We start from the raw sequence: 13,517 nt of genomic DNA on the forward strand, positions 1-13,517 counted from the left end.
GCACCTGGGTGGCTCAGTTGGGTAAGTGTCTACCTTTGGCTCAGGTCGTGATCCCAGGGTCCTGGGATCGAGTCTTGGATTGGGCTCCCTGCTCAGTGGGGAGTCTGCTTCTCTCTCTCCCTCTGCAGCTCCCCCTGCTTGTGCTCTCTCTCTCTCAAATGAATAAATAAAATCTTAAAAAAAAAAAAAAAAACTACCATATGATCCAGTAATTTCAGTACTGGGTATTTATCCAAAGAATACAAAAACACCAATTCAAAAAGATTTATGCACCCCTATGTTTTTTGCAGTATTATTTCCAATAGCCAAATTATGGAAGGAGCCCAAGTGTCCGCTGATATATGAACGGATAAAGAAGATATCCATAATGGAATATTACTCAGCCATAAAAAAGAATGAGATCCTGCCGTGTGTGACAACATAGACAGACCTAGAGGGTATTATGCTAAGTAAAATTAGTCAGAAAAAGACAAATACCAAATAATTTCACTTATGGGTGGAGCTAAAAAAACAAAACGAATGAACAAGCAAACAAAAAAACACCAGAAAGAGAATCATAAATACAGAGAACACATGACACTGGTGCTTGCCAGTGGGGAGGTAGGAGGATGGGTGAAATACATGAAAGGGATTAAGACATACAGACTTAAAAAAAAAAGTGATTGTGTCTTCTAAGTACAAACATCTCAAAGTTACTCTTAGTATTTAAGTTCTCTGATTTTCCTATTTCTCTTTGTCCATGGAAATTCAACAAGTTCCATCTGGGTTACAAAATGAGTACCCTCCAACTGAGAGAACATGGAACTTTCTTCCCCAGTAGGCAACCCTTTCAAAGGAGAACAGTTTCGGTCTTTTCAAGAATTGGACTGGAAATACAGGTTGACAATGCGATATTGATAACTTACGCCTCACAGACTCCTTTTCTGTGCCAGTGAAAAGGCAGCCATGAGGGGTTTGTGGGAGTATGTGGCATGGATGAAAAAAGACTGGCGATGAGTGGAATACTGCTGAAATTCGGTCGTGGGTACATGGAGTTCATGATACTAGTCTCCTTTTTTTATCATCAAAAGGCTTAAAAAAATGAAGAAAAAAGTACCCCCAAATAATCAGTAAGAATGGGAGAGTAAGCAAGAATAAGGAATTTAGGTTGTCAGGTATAACTACAATCCACAGATAATACAAAAACATTTTAGCCAATAACTTAAATCCCTTCCCTCCACGCATAGCGTGGCTCCTACCTGGATATATACCCATTGCTATACCCATCAAAATGGATTTACTGGGTTTTTACTTTGCCTGCCCTGTCTTTGACGAAACATCTCCTAGTTCAAGCAGCCCAGGATGATTAAAAAAAAAAAAAAAAGGCGAAGAATCCGGATAAACCACAAGGTGTGCAAAACAATCCATAAGTATCAAAAACTGACAATCTAAACAATAGAAGATTTGGTAGGAAAAGGACGTGATGGGCCATTAATTTCCACCTTCTACTTTAATTACTCATAAAGTCACCGAAAGGTCAATTACTTCCAATTAACACTGCTCTCCATGGAGCTGGTGCCCAATAAATGAACGTTAATTAGCTAACACGGCATCCTTGGTTCAGTGGTTCAATTACATACATGGCCACGACTACCAAAGCTCGACTTCTAAATTTATGCCACAGCGAGAGTGATTTTTGAAAAATCCAACATACGAGGCATGTTCTACCTGATATCCAAAGAAGCCCATCAGCCACATATCCAGCATGACATGAAAGGGATCGGTCAAAGGACTGCACAAAAGTCCATTTGTTCTTCTTGGGGCAGTATCGCTCAACCGTAGGCAGAACCTGGCGCAGTTCATTTCTACCCCCAACCGCATAGAGGTATTCATCCATGGCACCCAGCACAAAATGCTCCCGGCAGTTTTTCATGGGTGCTAACTCGGCCCAGGAATTACTGCGGGGGTCATAGCGACAGGCGGTCCTCACGGCACACGTCCGGCCACTGGCATGCTCAACTTCTCCTCCTGCTACAAACAGAAAGTCCCCCATGACGGCTACGCAGTGGTGGCTCCTTCCCACGGGCATGGGGGCCAGCTCACTCCAGTTGGCGATGGCGGCTATGAGAGCACTCTCCTGGTCAACGGGATTGAAGTACCGGAGCTCCTTGACTTTACAGACCTCACGCTTTTTCCCGCCAATGATATACAGGGTGTCTGACTGGAAGCGCGGTTTGGTCCTGCGAGTTTGCCACACGGGCTGTGCATAGATGCTCTGGTGGTATTCCAGGGCCTCGTTGACAAGAGCTGTTGCCGTTTCACTTGCCTGCACGAGGGGGTGCGACAGGGCCACTGTGTGGAGAGTGTCCACGTCCATCAGGCCGAAGCGGATATACTGCAGGAGCTCGTCCATGTACTGGTAATGGCAGTTGTGTTCCAACCACCTCACGGCTAGCTGAAACGGAGGCAGGGGGAGGAGAGAATACACGGGTAAGAAAGAGAGCCAAAGGGGCGCCTGGGTGGCGCAGTTGTTAAGCGTCTGCCTTCGGCTCAGGGCGTGATCCCAGTGTTATGGGATCGAGCCCCGCATTGGGCTCCTCTGCTGGGAGCCTGCTTCTTCCTCTCCCACTCCCCCTGCTTGTGTTCCCTCGCTCGCTGTCTCTCTCTGTCAAATAAATAAATAAAATCATTAAAAAAGAAAAAAGAGAGAGAGAGCCAAAGCACCGGTGTACGGGCAGGGTTATTTTCTTACAAATAGCGCAGCAGAATATCTCCATACTCGGCTGAGGCTTCTATTTTCCCTGCATCAGCAGAGACGCCAAAGAACTCAAGCACTGTTGTAGAGGTCAAGAGCCATGTTAAGCAACACAGCCAGAGACTTAAGGTAGCACTTGGGGTGCACAATAACCCTTTTCAAAGAATGAGAGTACTGTTGTGAAACAGCCTGTCCCCTTGTCTCATGCATAGGAGGCTGGGTACAGCCCAGGAACAATAACAATGAGCGATCGCCACAGTACGAGCAGCATGTCAACCCATGAGTCCAGGCGCTGTATCAGTACGAGGATCGGAGGAACACATGTGATCATCTGAGACCACAGCGTGTACTTGAGAGAGAATCAATATGACACTAGCAGAATGATTTAGAAAGAAAACGGACTTTTTTCCCCCTGCCCCTCTGGTAGGTCTATCAGTTAGGAAATAAGAGAAGAAAAAGAAAGATTGTAACCCATCAGTTTTATTTTTATTTCCCAATTAGTGTTCATCTTGCAGACCGTTGTTTGCACGTGTAAGATGCTGGCAATTTGTTAGAGCTGCTTTCACAAAAACAGGATACGGAGGAGATAATCTTTGTATTAGGGACACAATAACGGAATGTAACCCTAACCTTTTTGTTTAGGGCTAGACCTCTTTCAAGAAGGAAAGGAGGAAGAACTCTGGGCTAAAGACAAATATAATTTCTTAAAAGCAAAGCAGGAGCACAAAGTCATAAATGATAAAATTGTACAATGATTTAGAAAATACCATCAAAAAAACCCAATTCATGCTATGGCTCACGTGATGGAGTTTAATTAATGTGACTTAATCCTTAAGTTTGGCAAACCTTCCTATATACCAACATGAAGTATATCTAATATCTCCAGTCAACATATGTGATATAAATTATCCTTAGCAGCACCTATATTAAGCTAGATCTCCTAGACAATATAAATGTGGATGTGAAGGAATTAGCATGAAAAGGTAAAGTAATAATTAGAATACTAAATAATTGTCTTAGGTTTTATTTGTGACCAATGGAATTGGGGTTCTGGGCTCCCCTTTTCAGCTGATATGGCTCACTAGGGGAAAAGTCTCAGAGGGAGGGAGAAGGAAATGTGGTGCTCTTGGACCATACTCCTAGGCAAACATGAACTGGGTTTTCATCTGGATAAAAAGGATCACAAAACTCTCTGAAGCACTAGATGACTTCATTTGAGAGTTTCATACAGAGTTTCTGTATTCATTTGACAAATGGCTCCAAAAGGCAAGGCATATTTAGGGTTTTTCTTTTTAGCTTTCTGAATGAAGAGAATATAGGAAATGAATTCACTTCCAGTATATACTAAATTGCATCTCTTAATGAATTACGTCATGAAGAGAAATGAAAAAAGAATGCCAGGTAAGCCTACCATTGCCAAGGAGACAGACGCCATGAATGGCAGATGAGTGACACTCTCCAGCTGTTTTTCTAGAAACTAGCATTTTTAAAAAATTTAAATAGGATACCAACCTGCTGAAAAACTGTTTCTCTGTATGGTAATCATGAGCAACGATCAAAGATATTGGAGAAGAAAAACATCACTCATCAATCACCAGGTCTCTGCCAGAAGCAGAGTTCGTTCCCATAGGCAACATCCTGGGTTTTTTCCACCCTAATTTTAGAAATTTCAAGGGATGGGGTTCCAATTATTTCCCAGGGGAGATAATTCAACTATTTAATAAATGATCTTCCATTCTTTGCCCACAGAGCTTTCAAAAGTTCTCAGGGATAAAGTCATCCCATTCAAGGTCATTTCTCATGCATCAAGTAAAATTTTCTGAAACTTAATCTTTGATATTGCTCCTAATTTAATTGAGTAGTTCCAGCTGATATTGCTTTGCTCTGTAACAAATTTCTCAGCACCCTTACATCCTAATATTTCTGCATCTTTCATATGACTACTACAGGAAACATAAGAGAAACATCAGATAAATACCCATGTCTCCATAGCCTCTTTTTATAGCATAGTGCTGCCCATTTAATTATTTTTCTCTTTTCTCATAAATCAGTTCTTCCTATGTCATAATCAATCTTCTAGCCCATCTCTTAACACTCTCCAGTTTATTTTTATTTTTCTAGCAAACAGTGGCACTTACTGCGTGGAAACCACACAGGCCACAACTAGGTTCTGCCTTTAATAAAATCTCTAACAAATCAAACCGGCAAATCTCTAACAAATCAAACTGTGATCTATCACTGATTAATTTCTGACTTTCTGTCTACTATTAGGCCTATGTCACATCTATCATGATGTTTCCCATGTTCGATTTCCCCAATACTATGCATTACAGAATACTTTGTGCACGCACATTTAGTTCATATCCTCTGGGATAATTTTTATCTTATTTCTTGCCAATATTTCTAATTTCTCACAGATTTCATATAATCTGCACACTTTCATCGTTTTAAATATTTTCAGACTATGCAAGTCATTCACAGTTGTTGGGTTTATCTTTTCTCCAGATCAAAGGTAAGTGTAATTTACAATTAACCGTTCTGCCACCAACCTCAAAGCAATCTCAGCTAGAATTACTGTGATTTATAGATTTAAATCCAGTGCTTCCCAAACCTAACATGCACACAAATTAACCGGGGTTTCTGGTCAAGACGCAGATTCCGATTCAATAAGCAGGGAGAGAGAGAGGGAGTTTGCATTTCTAACAATCTAAAAATGATGCTTATGCTGCTGGTCCATGGGCCACACTTTGAGTCAGAACGTTCCAGAGATTCCTAATCATGAAACAGTAAATCACTGCCTTATTAGAATAAATTAAGTCTGTTGTTTCAAAACTAAGGCTTAAATCAAATGAAGTCTAAGTAGGATGCTGTATTAAAAATATAGGACATTTATGGCTTAGTATTCAACATACCAATCGTATATTTCTGATATAGTAACATAAGGGTAAGATCTTACTATGGGTGAGACAGCATATTTTGAGGTCTATAATGTCTATGAATCAACAACTGATTCTGATAGCAAATAGTGAATCATATAAACACGCTGTGCAGTTCTGCTTTCACAATAATAAATAAATGTTAAAGGGTGCAACGATGTGAATGGAGCTAAAGAGTATTATGCTGAGTGAAACAAGTCAGTCAGAAAGACTAAATACTATATGATTTCACTCATATGTGGAACTTCAGAAACAAAACAAAAGAGCAAAGGGAAAAGAAAAGAGAGAGAGAGAGAGAGAGAGAGACAAACCAAGAAACAGACTCTTAACTATAGAGAACAAACTGATGGTACCAGAGGAGAGGTGAGTGGGGGGATGGGGGAAATAGGTGATGGGGATTAAGGAGGGCACTTGTTGCAATGAACACCGGATACTGTACGGAAGTATTGAATCACTACATTGTACACCTGAAACTAATATTATACTGTATGTTAGCTAACTGGAATTTCAATAAAAACTTAAAGAGTTATGGCACTGTTTTTACTTTTATAAAAATGTAAAAGAGGAAACCACTGAAAGCATGGATAGCTCTTATTTATTCAAAAAATGAAAGAAATGGCAAAGAAATTTCAAAACGACAAGCTACCTCAAAATCGGTTCTACGCTGTGAACCCCACAGAGCCATGCTGAATTAAGGGCAAGGTGGTAGAGGAAATCCTGGGGCCCATTAAAGGGGTTTAGAGAATACAGTAAGCAGAAGGCTGATTCATCACTGGGGCATCATGGAACCTAAAGACCACAGTTAGCTTTGTAGTGTATTTTGGTGCTTATGTTTGAAAACAATTACTCTGGGAACTGGCGGTTTTGAATGACACTGCACTGAGAAAAAGCATAAGTTGGGGAAGGCTGAAATCCTATTCTTTTTTTTTTTCTTTAAGATTATATTTATTTATTTGAGAGAGAGAGAGCACAGAGGGAGAGCGAGAGGGAGAGGCAGACTCCCCACGGAGCAGGGAGCCTAATGTGGGGCTGGATCCCAGGACTCTGGGATCATGACCTGAGCCAAAGGCAGATGCTTAACCAACTAAGCCACCCAGGTGCCCCTGAAATCCTATTCTATCTTACTTATTCTGGCATACTGATACCTCCATCACTCTAAGTTCTAGCATATTTTAATTGGGAGAAAAACGGAGCAATTAGCAAAAGAAAAATGGGGCAATTAGCGAAAGTCTCATCTCGCACTTTTTTGGTGACAAAGCCAGCAAGAGTGGAAAAGAAATTAAGGATTCCATTTGGGAAGGCACACAAAGGGTACCACTGGGCAAGACATTTCCTAAACCATCTGAAACACAAGGGACTATCATCTCCGAAGACTACAGGAGATCTCCCAAGCACCTTGCCTGACCTAATCCAGTTCATCTGACCCTGAAGAAGAATTGTTCCTTCCTAAGAGGAGCATTTGCTACAGCTTATCCCAACTTCAACTCATCTCATCCTCAGATCCTTGATAAGAACAGTGGCTGCACACAGTAGGCAATAAATATTTGCTGCATAAAGGGAAAATTATTTACAATGGTTCTTAGGCTATTTCTCACATTCCTCTTGAACAAACAGTATCAATTCCTCTATATATTTATCTACCTATCCCAGGTTTCGGTTTCCTATTATCTCATCTTTGTGGCTTTCCTAGAAAGTCCTTATAAGCTCTCAGAATGTCACACGGCAGAACGTAGCATACTGAACTGACGTATGTAAGACCCTTGTTTTACTCTTTCATGTGATTGGTGTCAACCACCTCTACTTCAGATTCTTGGCAACGCAATGAATATCACAGTCTTTTAAGCCTCAAATAAATAATAAAATACAGAGTCCATTTGTTTCAAGCTTCCCAATTTTACAAACGGAAATCAAATCTAGACAAATTATCTCTCTTACCTCAAGTCATGCAACTAATTAGTAGAAAAGCTGGAACTAAACCCCCCAGTTTTTCAGACTCTTAGCTAGAGAACGAACGGAGGGCTGCCGGAGGGGAGGTGGGCAGGGAAGATGGGTTAAATCAGTGATGGGGATTAAGGAGCACACTTGTGATGAGCACCGGGTGTTGTATGCAAGTGATGAATCACTAAATTCTATGCTAGAGACTAATATTACACTGTATGTTAACTCACTGGAATTTAAATAAAAATTTGAAACTATAAATAAATAAACAAATAAATAAATAATAAAATTAAACAAATAGATACATGAACATTAAAGCTGAAAAAAAAACTAAAAAAAAAAACCCCAGTTTTTAAATTATACAATGTGTTTTTCTATTGTATCACATCATCATTATTTTTCCATCAGTAATTATTTTAAGACAGAATCCAGGCAAACATAATTAAGTCCAAACATAACTTCTATATACTCTAAATTAGAAAAATAAAGTCTGTTTTTAAAGTATGTTTTGCTTGAAGAAAGGTGGACAGTATTTTGCAATAAGCCTCATTTATGGATTACTTCAACATAAAAAGCATATATTTAATGCTTCTTAAAAATGCTTTTAATGCTCTTAAAGAGTGTGTAATTAAAGAACAAGTATTTAGGGTAAAAGGTATTCTTTGAGTCTTGAATTATTGTTGTACTTTTTAAGGGAATATATATTTTAATTCTAGGTCATTCCTTGTTAACTAAACCTGGCTCAAAAATATATAGAAAAGATAATCTTTTCCCTTTAGTTTTCTCAGTCTATTCCAACTGATTATCATTCTATGGAGTAGAATATATGACATGGATATAATCCTGAATATAATACCATATAATCCAAAATTCTACAAATTTTGCTCTAATTCAATTAAAATACATAATTTACTCATGTGTGTCAGAAATATATCAATTATATGAACAAACATTACATTCCTAATATTACAAATCCAAAAGTTGTGATCCAAATCCTTTATTGCTCAGACTCAGACAGAAGCTGCCATTGTGAAATCTAAAATTCCTAATCCTCTGAAAGAAGCAGCTGTTTTTGAAGTCTAACTCTGCTTGTATATGTCTGCTCATACGTATGTGTACTTTCCAACATGACCCCCAAATCACATCAAAACAATCAGAAATCTTACACTCACAGATTTCCTGGAAAATATATGAATTCTAAAGTCATCCCAAATCCAAGAACACACATGAATGCACTCGTCCATACAAGGGCCTTTATGTCTTGCAAATGTATATAGAAGTGCCCTTTACAGAGGCAGTTCTCATCAGATGGGAGATCAAATCTTTTTAATCAACACTAACAAAAGATAAAACCCCTACCACATTGTCCAAAAGCAGTAACTATTTCTTTGTCTTGATTGACAAATATTTTTTTTCAGTTAAAAGGGATGTTCTTATCACAGCACTTATCAGCCAGAGCTAAGTAAGCGAGGGCTGATATTTTTGTCCACAGCCTTATTCTGCCCCCTTGGTCAGGGGCAGCTATAATCATTCTCCTATTTAAAACTTCGGTGCAGACAGCTTGGCTGAAGGGGAAAACTAACCCCCCTTTTGCAGGAGCCCATGCTGTGCAGGCATAAGCGTCTATATCCTTGCCAGTCCTGTCATCCCACTGAGATAAGCCAGGGCACCAGTCTCCCCTCAGTGCCCGAGAGGCAGCAGAAAATTCCACACTTCTGCAAATTCAGAAAGGGACAAAGGAAGGGCACAGGAGCAAATCAACAATCAACTGACATTCCTGAACATCCGCCAAAGACTCGGCAGGTTCAAGAGCGCTTGGCCAAGGGGTGGGAAGCCATGGAAGCATGTGTTTATACACTGAGTGACAATGCATGGACAGTGCTTCCTCTCCAAGCAGACTATCTAGCAAGCTCTCCATCTTCCAATCCGTGTCTTCACAGGGATGGTGCATTGACTACTATACACTGCATTAAAACACACTATTGCTTGCATTATTTTATAATGCCTTAAATCCTAATAAACATAAACATAAAACTTGAGCAAGATACCCTTTAAATATTACGTACAATTTCTTTAGATCACAGGTGTGGACAGTTTGCCTAGTCTGAGTGAGCAAGGTCACTCCTGCGTTAGAGTCTTACACTTGCTTTTCTCTCCACCTGGAGCGCTCCTCTTAGAGATCTTTGCCAAGAGTTCTCTCCTCGCTCATGGATCTGATGTGACCCACACAGCCATGCCCTTTATACCCATACACACCTGCCTTAGCACCGCCATGCAACACAGAAGCTCACTTCGTTAACGTGAGTCATGCAAAGCCTAAACAGTGACATATTAAACCAGAATAATGACTTCCAGAGAGAGGAAAGTTCATGTTAATAAATAAATGCATCAAATTTTGTGGTCATATTCTCTTCTTTGAGACCAAATGAAAAATTTCTGTTCAAAAAGACAACATTCCCATAAAATCCTAAAGCACCAGCAACTAGGGACACGGGACCAGGGCATTTTTCTCTACCAGAACAATGAAAACGCTACCATGGAGGAATATTATAAATTATAACAGTGCTCACTTGAGTGCTATAATTAAAACTGTGTCAACATTTTGCTTGTAAAACAGATTGTTCGAGGAAGGCTGCACATTAACCATCACAGCTGACTACAGGCTTACAGAAGACACATAGGCTATTTCTTCCTCTAAGAAACAGATTTCAAGAGAATCAAATCTGATGAGCCCCCAGGTTCATATATTGTCAGAAAAAATACCTGACATATTATAAAAAGAATATTCAGCTTAGTACATATGATAACACATATTCTTTCATTGTTCATTTAAAACTTTATGTAGTTGGAGACTAACAAATGCTCTTATTTTCATCTTCAGCATAAAATGTGTGCCTGGTAATACCTGGTTTCTCTTCACATCATATAAATCTTTTGCCTTTTACTAAAGATTATCATAAAGAGGAACAGTTATGAGTTTTTTTAGGGTTTTTAAAAATACATATGATGTATATAGTTACTCTCGAAGGGCTCAGAAAAAGCTCTTGCTCTCTTTCTCTCCCCCATCCCTCCCTCTCTCTTCCTCCTCTATCTTTCTCTCTTGAGATATGTGTACACACACACACACACACACACACAGAACACATGATAAAGCAAATGAGGTAGTTTAAGAAATCAGCAAATCAGGGGCGCCTGGGTGGCTCAGTCGGTTAAGCACCTGCCTTCAGCTCAGGTTATGATCCCAGGCTCCAGGATTGAGCCCCATGGCAGGCTCTCTGCTCAATGGGGAGTCTGATTCTCCCTCTCCCTCAGCCCCTCCCCCTGCTCATGCTCTCTTTCTCTTTCTCTCAAATAAATAAATAAAATCTTTAAAAATAAATAATATCTCAGAATGAGATTTTATATGTCAATGCAAATATTTTGCAAACTAGTCACATACATTTTTACCTAAGGACTGTCTTGAAACATACCATCCCTGTATCCAGGGGGAAAAATAGATGGGAAAAATATCCCACACCACAGGGCAATAAATATAACCAACATCACTTGTACCAATGACGCTGCAGGGAAAATGGAACCTACTCTTGGTCTCCTCATATGTTAGCAAAATACAGGAACGATTAGAAATCACTTCTTATACTTGCCCTCCAGCGATCTGGTATTGGTCTCTGAGACAAAAAAATAATACTCATATCCTTAATCCTCGATGGCATCAGAGTATTTACTTGATGCTGGACTGATAACAATAAAAGAAGTGAAATCTTAGTGTCTACGTATTTATATATGATGTCCTTCTAATTATCAAAGGGACTTTGAATGTGGTCAGTGAGATATTAAGTTTACATTGTTAGAACAACACTGGAAAATTAAGGAAAGCCAACTTGGTCAACAGAATAAGACCCTGCTATTTCCCATCGGCAACAGGGACTACGGTGACCCTACATGGGTCACATTTTGTATTACTTCCCTGCTACTGTATGCAGTGAGGAAGGATTCTCAGGGTGAAGTCAGCTGAAGTGGCTGGGAATACGTGATGCTTTCTTTTACCACTAATTGGTATGTGCCCGTAGAGGTGAATGCGATACAGTAAAACAGAAGGCTGGACTTGATGTCGAAGACCTATTTCTGCAACTTAACTTACTCGGGCATTTATGAAAACCACTAGCATACTTAGCCTCAGCTTCAGCCTCTGGAACACGAGGATGATGTTAGTTACATCACGCGGGTCTCCAGACGACTAAAAGAGATAATGTGACAGTGCTTGGCAAACTACGATATTTAGACCATATACAGAATAAATATGATGGCAAGGTGTCACCAAAAGAAGGAACTAATCCTCAGTTCAATTATCCTTTTGAATTCATGATAAAGGCAGCCCATTAGGACTATTTTTGTAGAACACAATTTTCTGCAATATTGGTATAAATTTCAAGAAATTGCTGTAATTGATAAGAAACTTGCTACACAGTATTAAATACTTCACATGTTGTAAGGTGAGAATAAAAGCATGACAGATAATTTGTTGCAGATTACTAACTAGACTTTATGATGAGTCTGTTTTCACAGAAATGGGCTCAGTAATTCTAACTCAGTAATTTGAGGCCTGTGGCTTTTTTAAATCCCAAGTCAGAGAAGAATGAAAGGAAAAAGGGTAAGAAGGAAGGAAGGAAGGAAGGAAGGAAGGAAGGAAGGAAGGAAGGAAGGAAGGAAAGACGGAAGGAAGGAAGGAAGGAAGGAAGGAAGGAAGGAAGGAAGGAAGGAAGGAAAGACGGAAGGAAGGAAGGAAGGAAGGAAGGAAGGAAGGAAGGAAGGAAAGAAAGAAGGAAGGAAAAAGAAAGAATGAAAGGGAGAAAGAAAAGTGAGATACAGACACAAACCCAGTTATTTCTGCGTAACGGTGTATATTCACTTTCTTCACTTGGCCTGAGTCTCTCATTAAGAATACTTGAATTCATGTCCATAAGTCCTCTCAAATCTCAACTCAGTTCACTGGGTGGCAAGGAAAAAATATATATAAATTAAGCTATCAGGCTTGAGAACACTGAAATAATGATTGATTGAGCTGATAACTTTTCTTCTTGTTTTGTTGCTCTGAGGCAAATGATATAACTTTGGACCTTTTCTTTTAGTTTTTTTTATTCATCCATTCCTCAATTTCTTGTTGAGTATCCATTATGTGCCAGGAACTTACTTACTTAGTGAGAAGGAAGATTCTAATCAGTTCACATATGTACGTTTTTATTTGCCAATCACTTCCAAGCTCTATTAATACCATAAAACTCAAGGCTCACTCTTGACCTAAGTGTCTTAACGTATCCCTGTAAAATATACACATGGAATATTGGAATTAGGGGAAGAAAAATCCTGCAAATTTGGAATCCTGAAAATTCGGTCTATTGTAAGCAGATTTTCAGACACATGCAAAAACCATCTTTTAACATTGCCATTTCCCTCATGGGTGTTTTAAATATTGCCGGTGTATGTATATAAATTATATGGTTTTAAAAAAGCTGCTTAATTTGTAAACATGCCCTCGAGCATCCTGAGAGCATCAAGCCTTTGAATATTTCCTTATGAACTGATTCAATAATAATGAACCAATAGCAGGTTCACTGGCACACATACTCCCCGCCTGAAATTAAACCTTGAACGACAAAAGGACTTCCTAGGCTCCCGCAGCTGCCTCAAGTCACGGATATGGAGATAGTCAACTTCCTCAAACAAAAGTTACTATGAAGGATTTAGACGTCCCCGAAGTATTTAAGCTGCATTTCAGGTTTTAACGTTGGGAGCCTCCAAATAAAAAGAACATTATCCTCAATGGTCACTTTCAACAGCAATTTAGAGCTACAGGGCGCAGGGCGCAGGGATTGCAGTGACGAACCCCCTAACTGAAGTGCATGACTAAA

General features: G+C 39.5%; 1 protein-coding gene and 1 non-coding gene across 16 annotated transcripts in view; one reads left to right on the plus strand and one right to left on the minus strand.

Annotated features, from left to right (window-relative positions):
* Positions 1-13,517, minus strand: part of KLHL32 (kelch like family member 32) — a 253,190-nt gene that overhangs the window by 75,871 nt on the left and 163,802 nt on the right. For 12 of the 15 annotated variants that reach the window (XR_008959002.1, XR_003319828.4, XM_026511771.4 and 9 more), the window contains one exon: positions 1,708-2,434. The exons of the other annotated variants lie outside the window; for them this stretch is intronic. Coding sequence is in view for 10 of the 12 variants with exons in the window: in XM_026511771.4 (XP_026367556.1) it covers positions 1,708-2,434 (727 nt within the window). In the remaining 2 variants the exon portion in view is untranslated. The remainder of the gene's footprint in view (positions 1-1,707; positions 2,435-13,517) is intronic. 15 annotated transcript variants of the gene reach the window in all.
* Positions 10,510-10,621, plus strand: LOC113264858 (U5 spliceosomal RNA). The gene has a single exon (XR_003319847.1). It is a non-coding gene; the product is annotated as a U5 spliceosomal RNA (small nuclear RNA).

Source organism: Ursus arctos, unplaced genomic scaffold (genome assembly GCF_023065955.2).
Source record: "Ursus arctos isolate Adak ecotype North America unplaced genomic scaffold, UrsArc2.0 scaffold_13, whole genome shotgun sequence".
Classification (NCBI taxonomy): Eukaryota; Metazoa; Chordata; class Mammalia; order Carnivora; family Ursidae; genus Ursus; species Ursus arctos.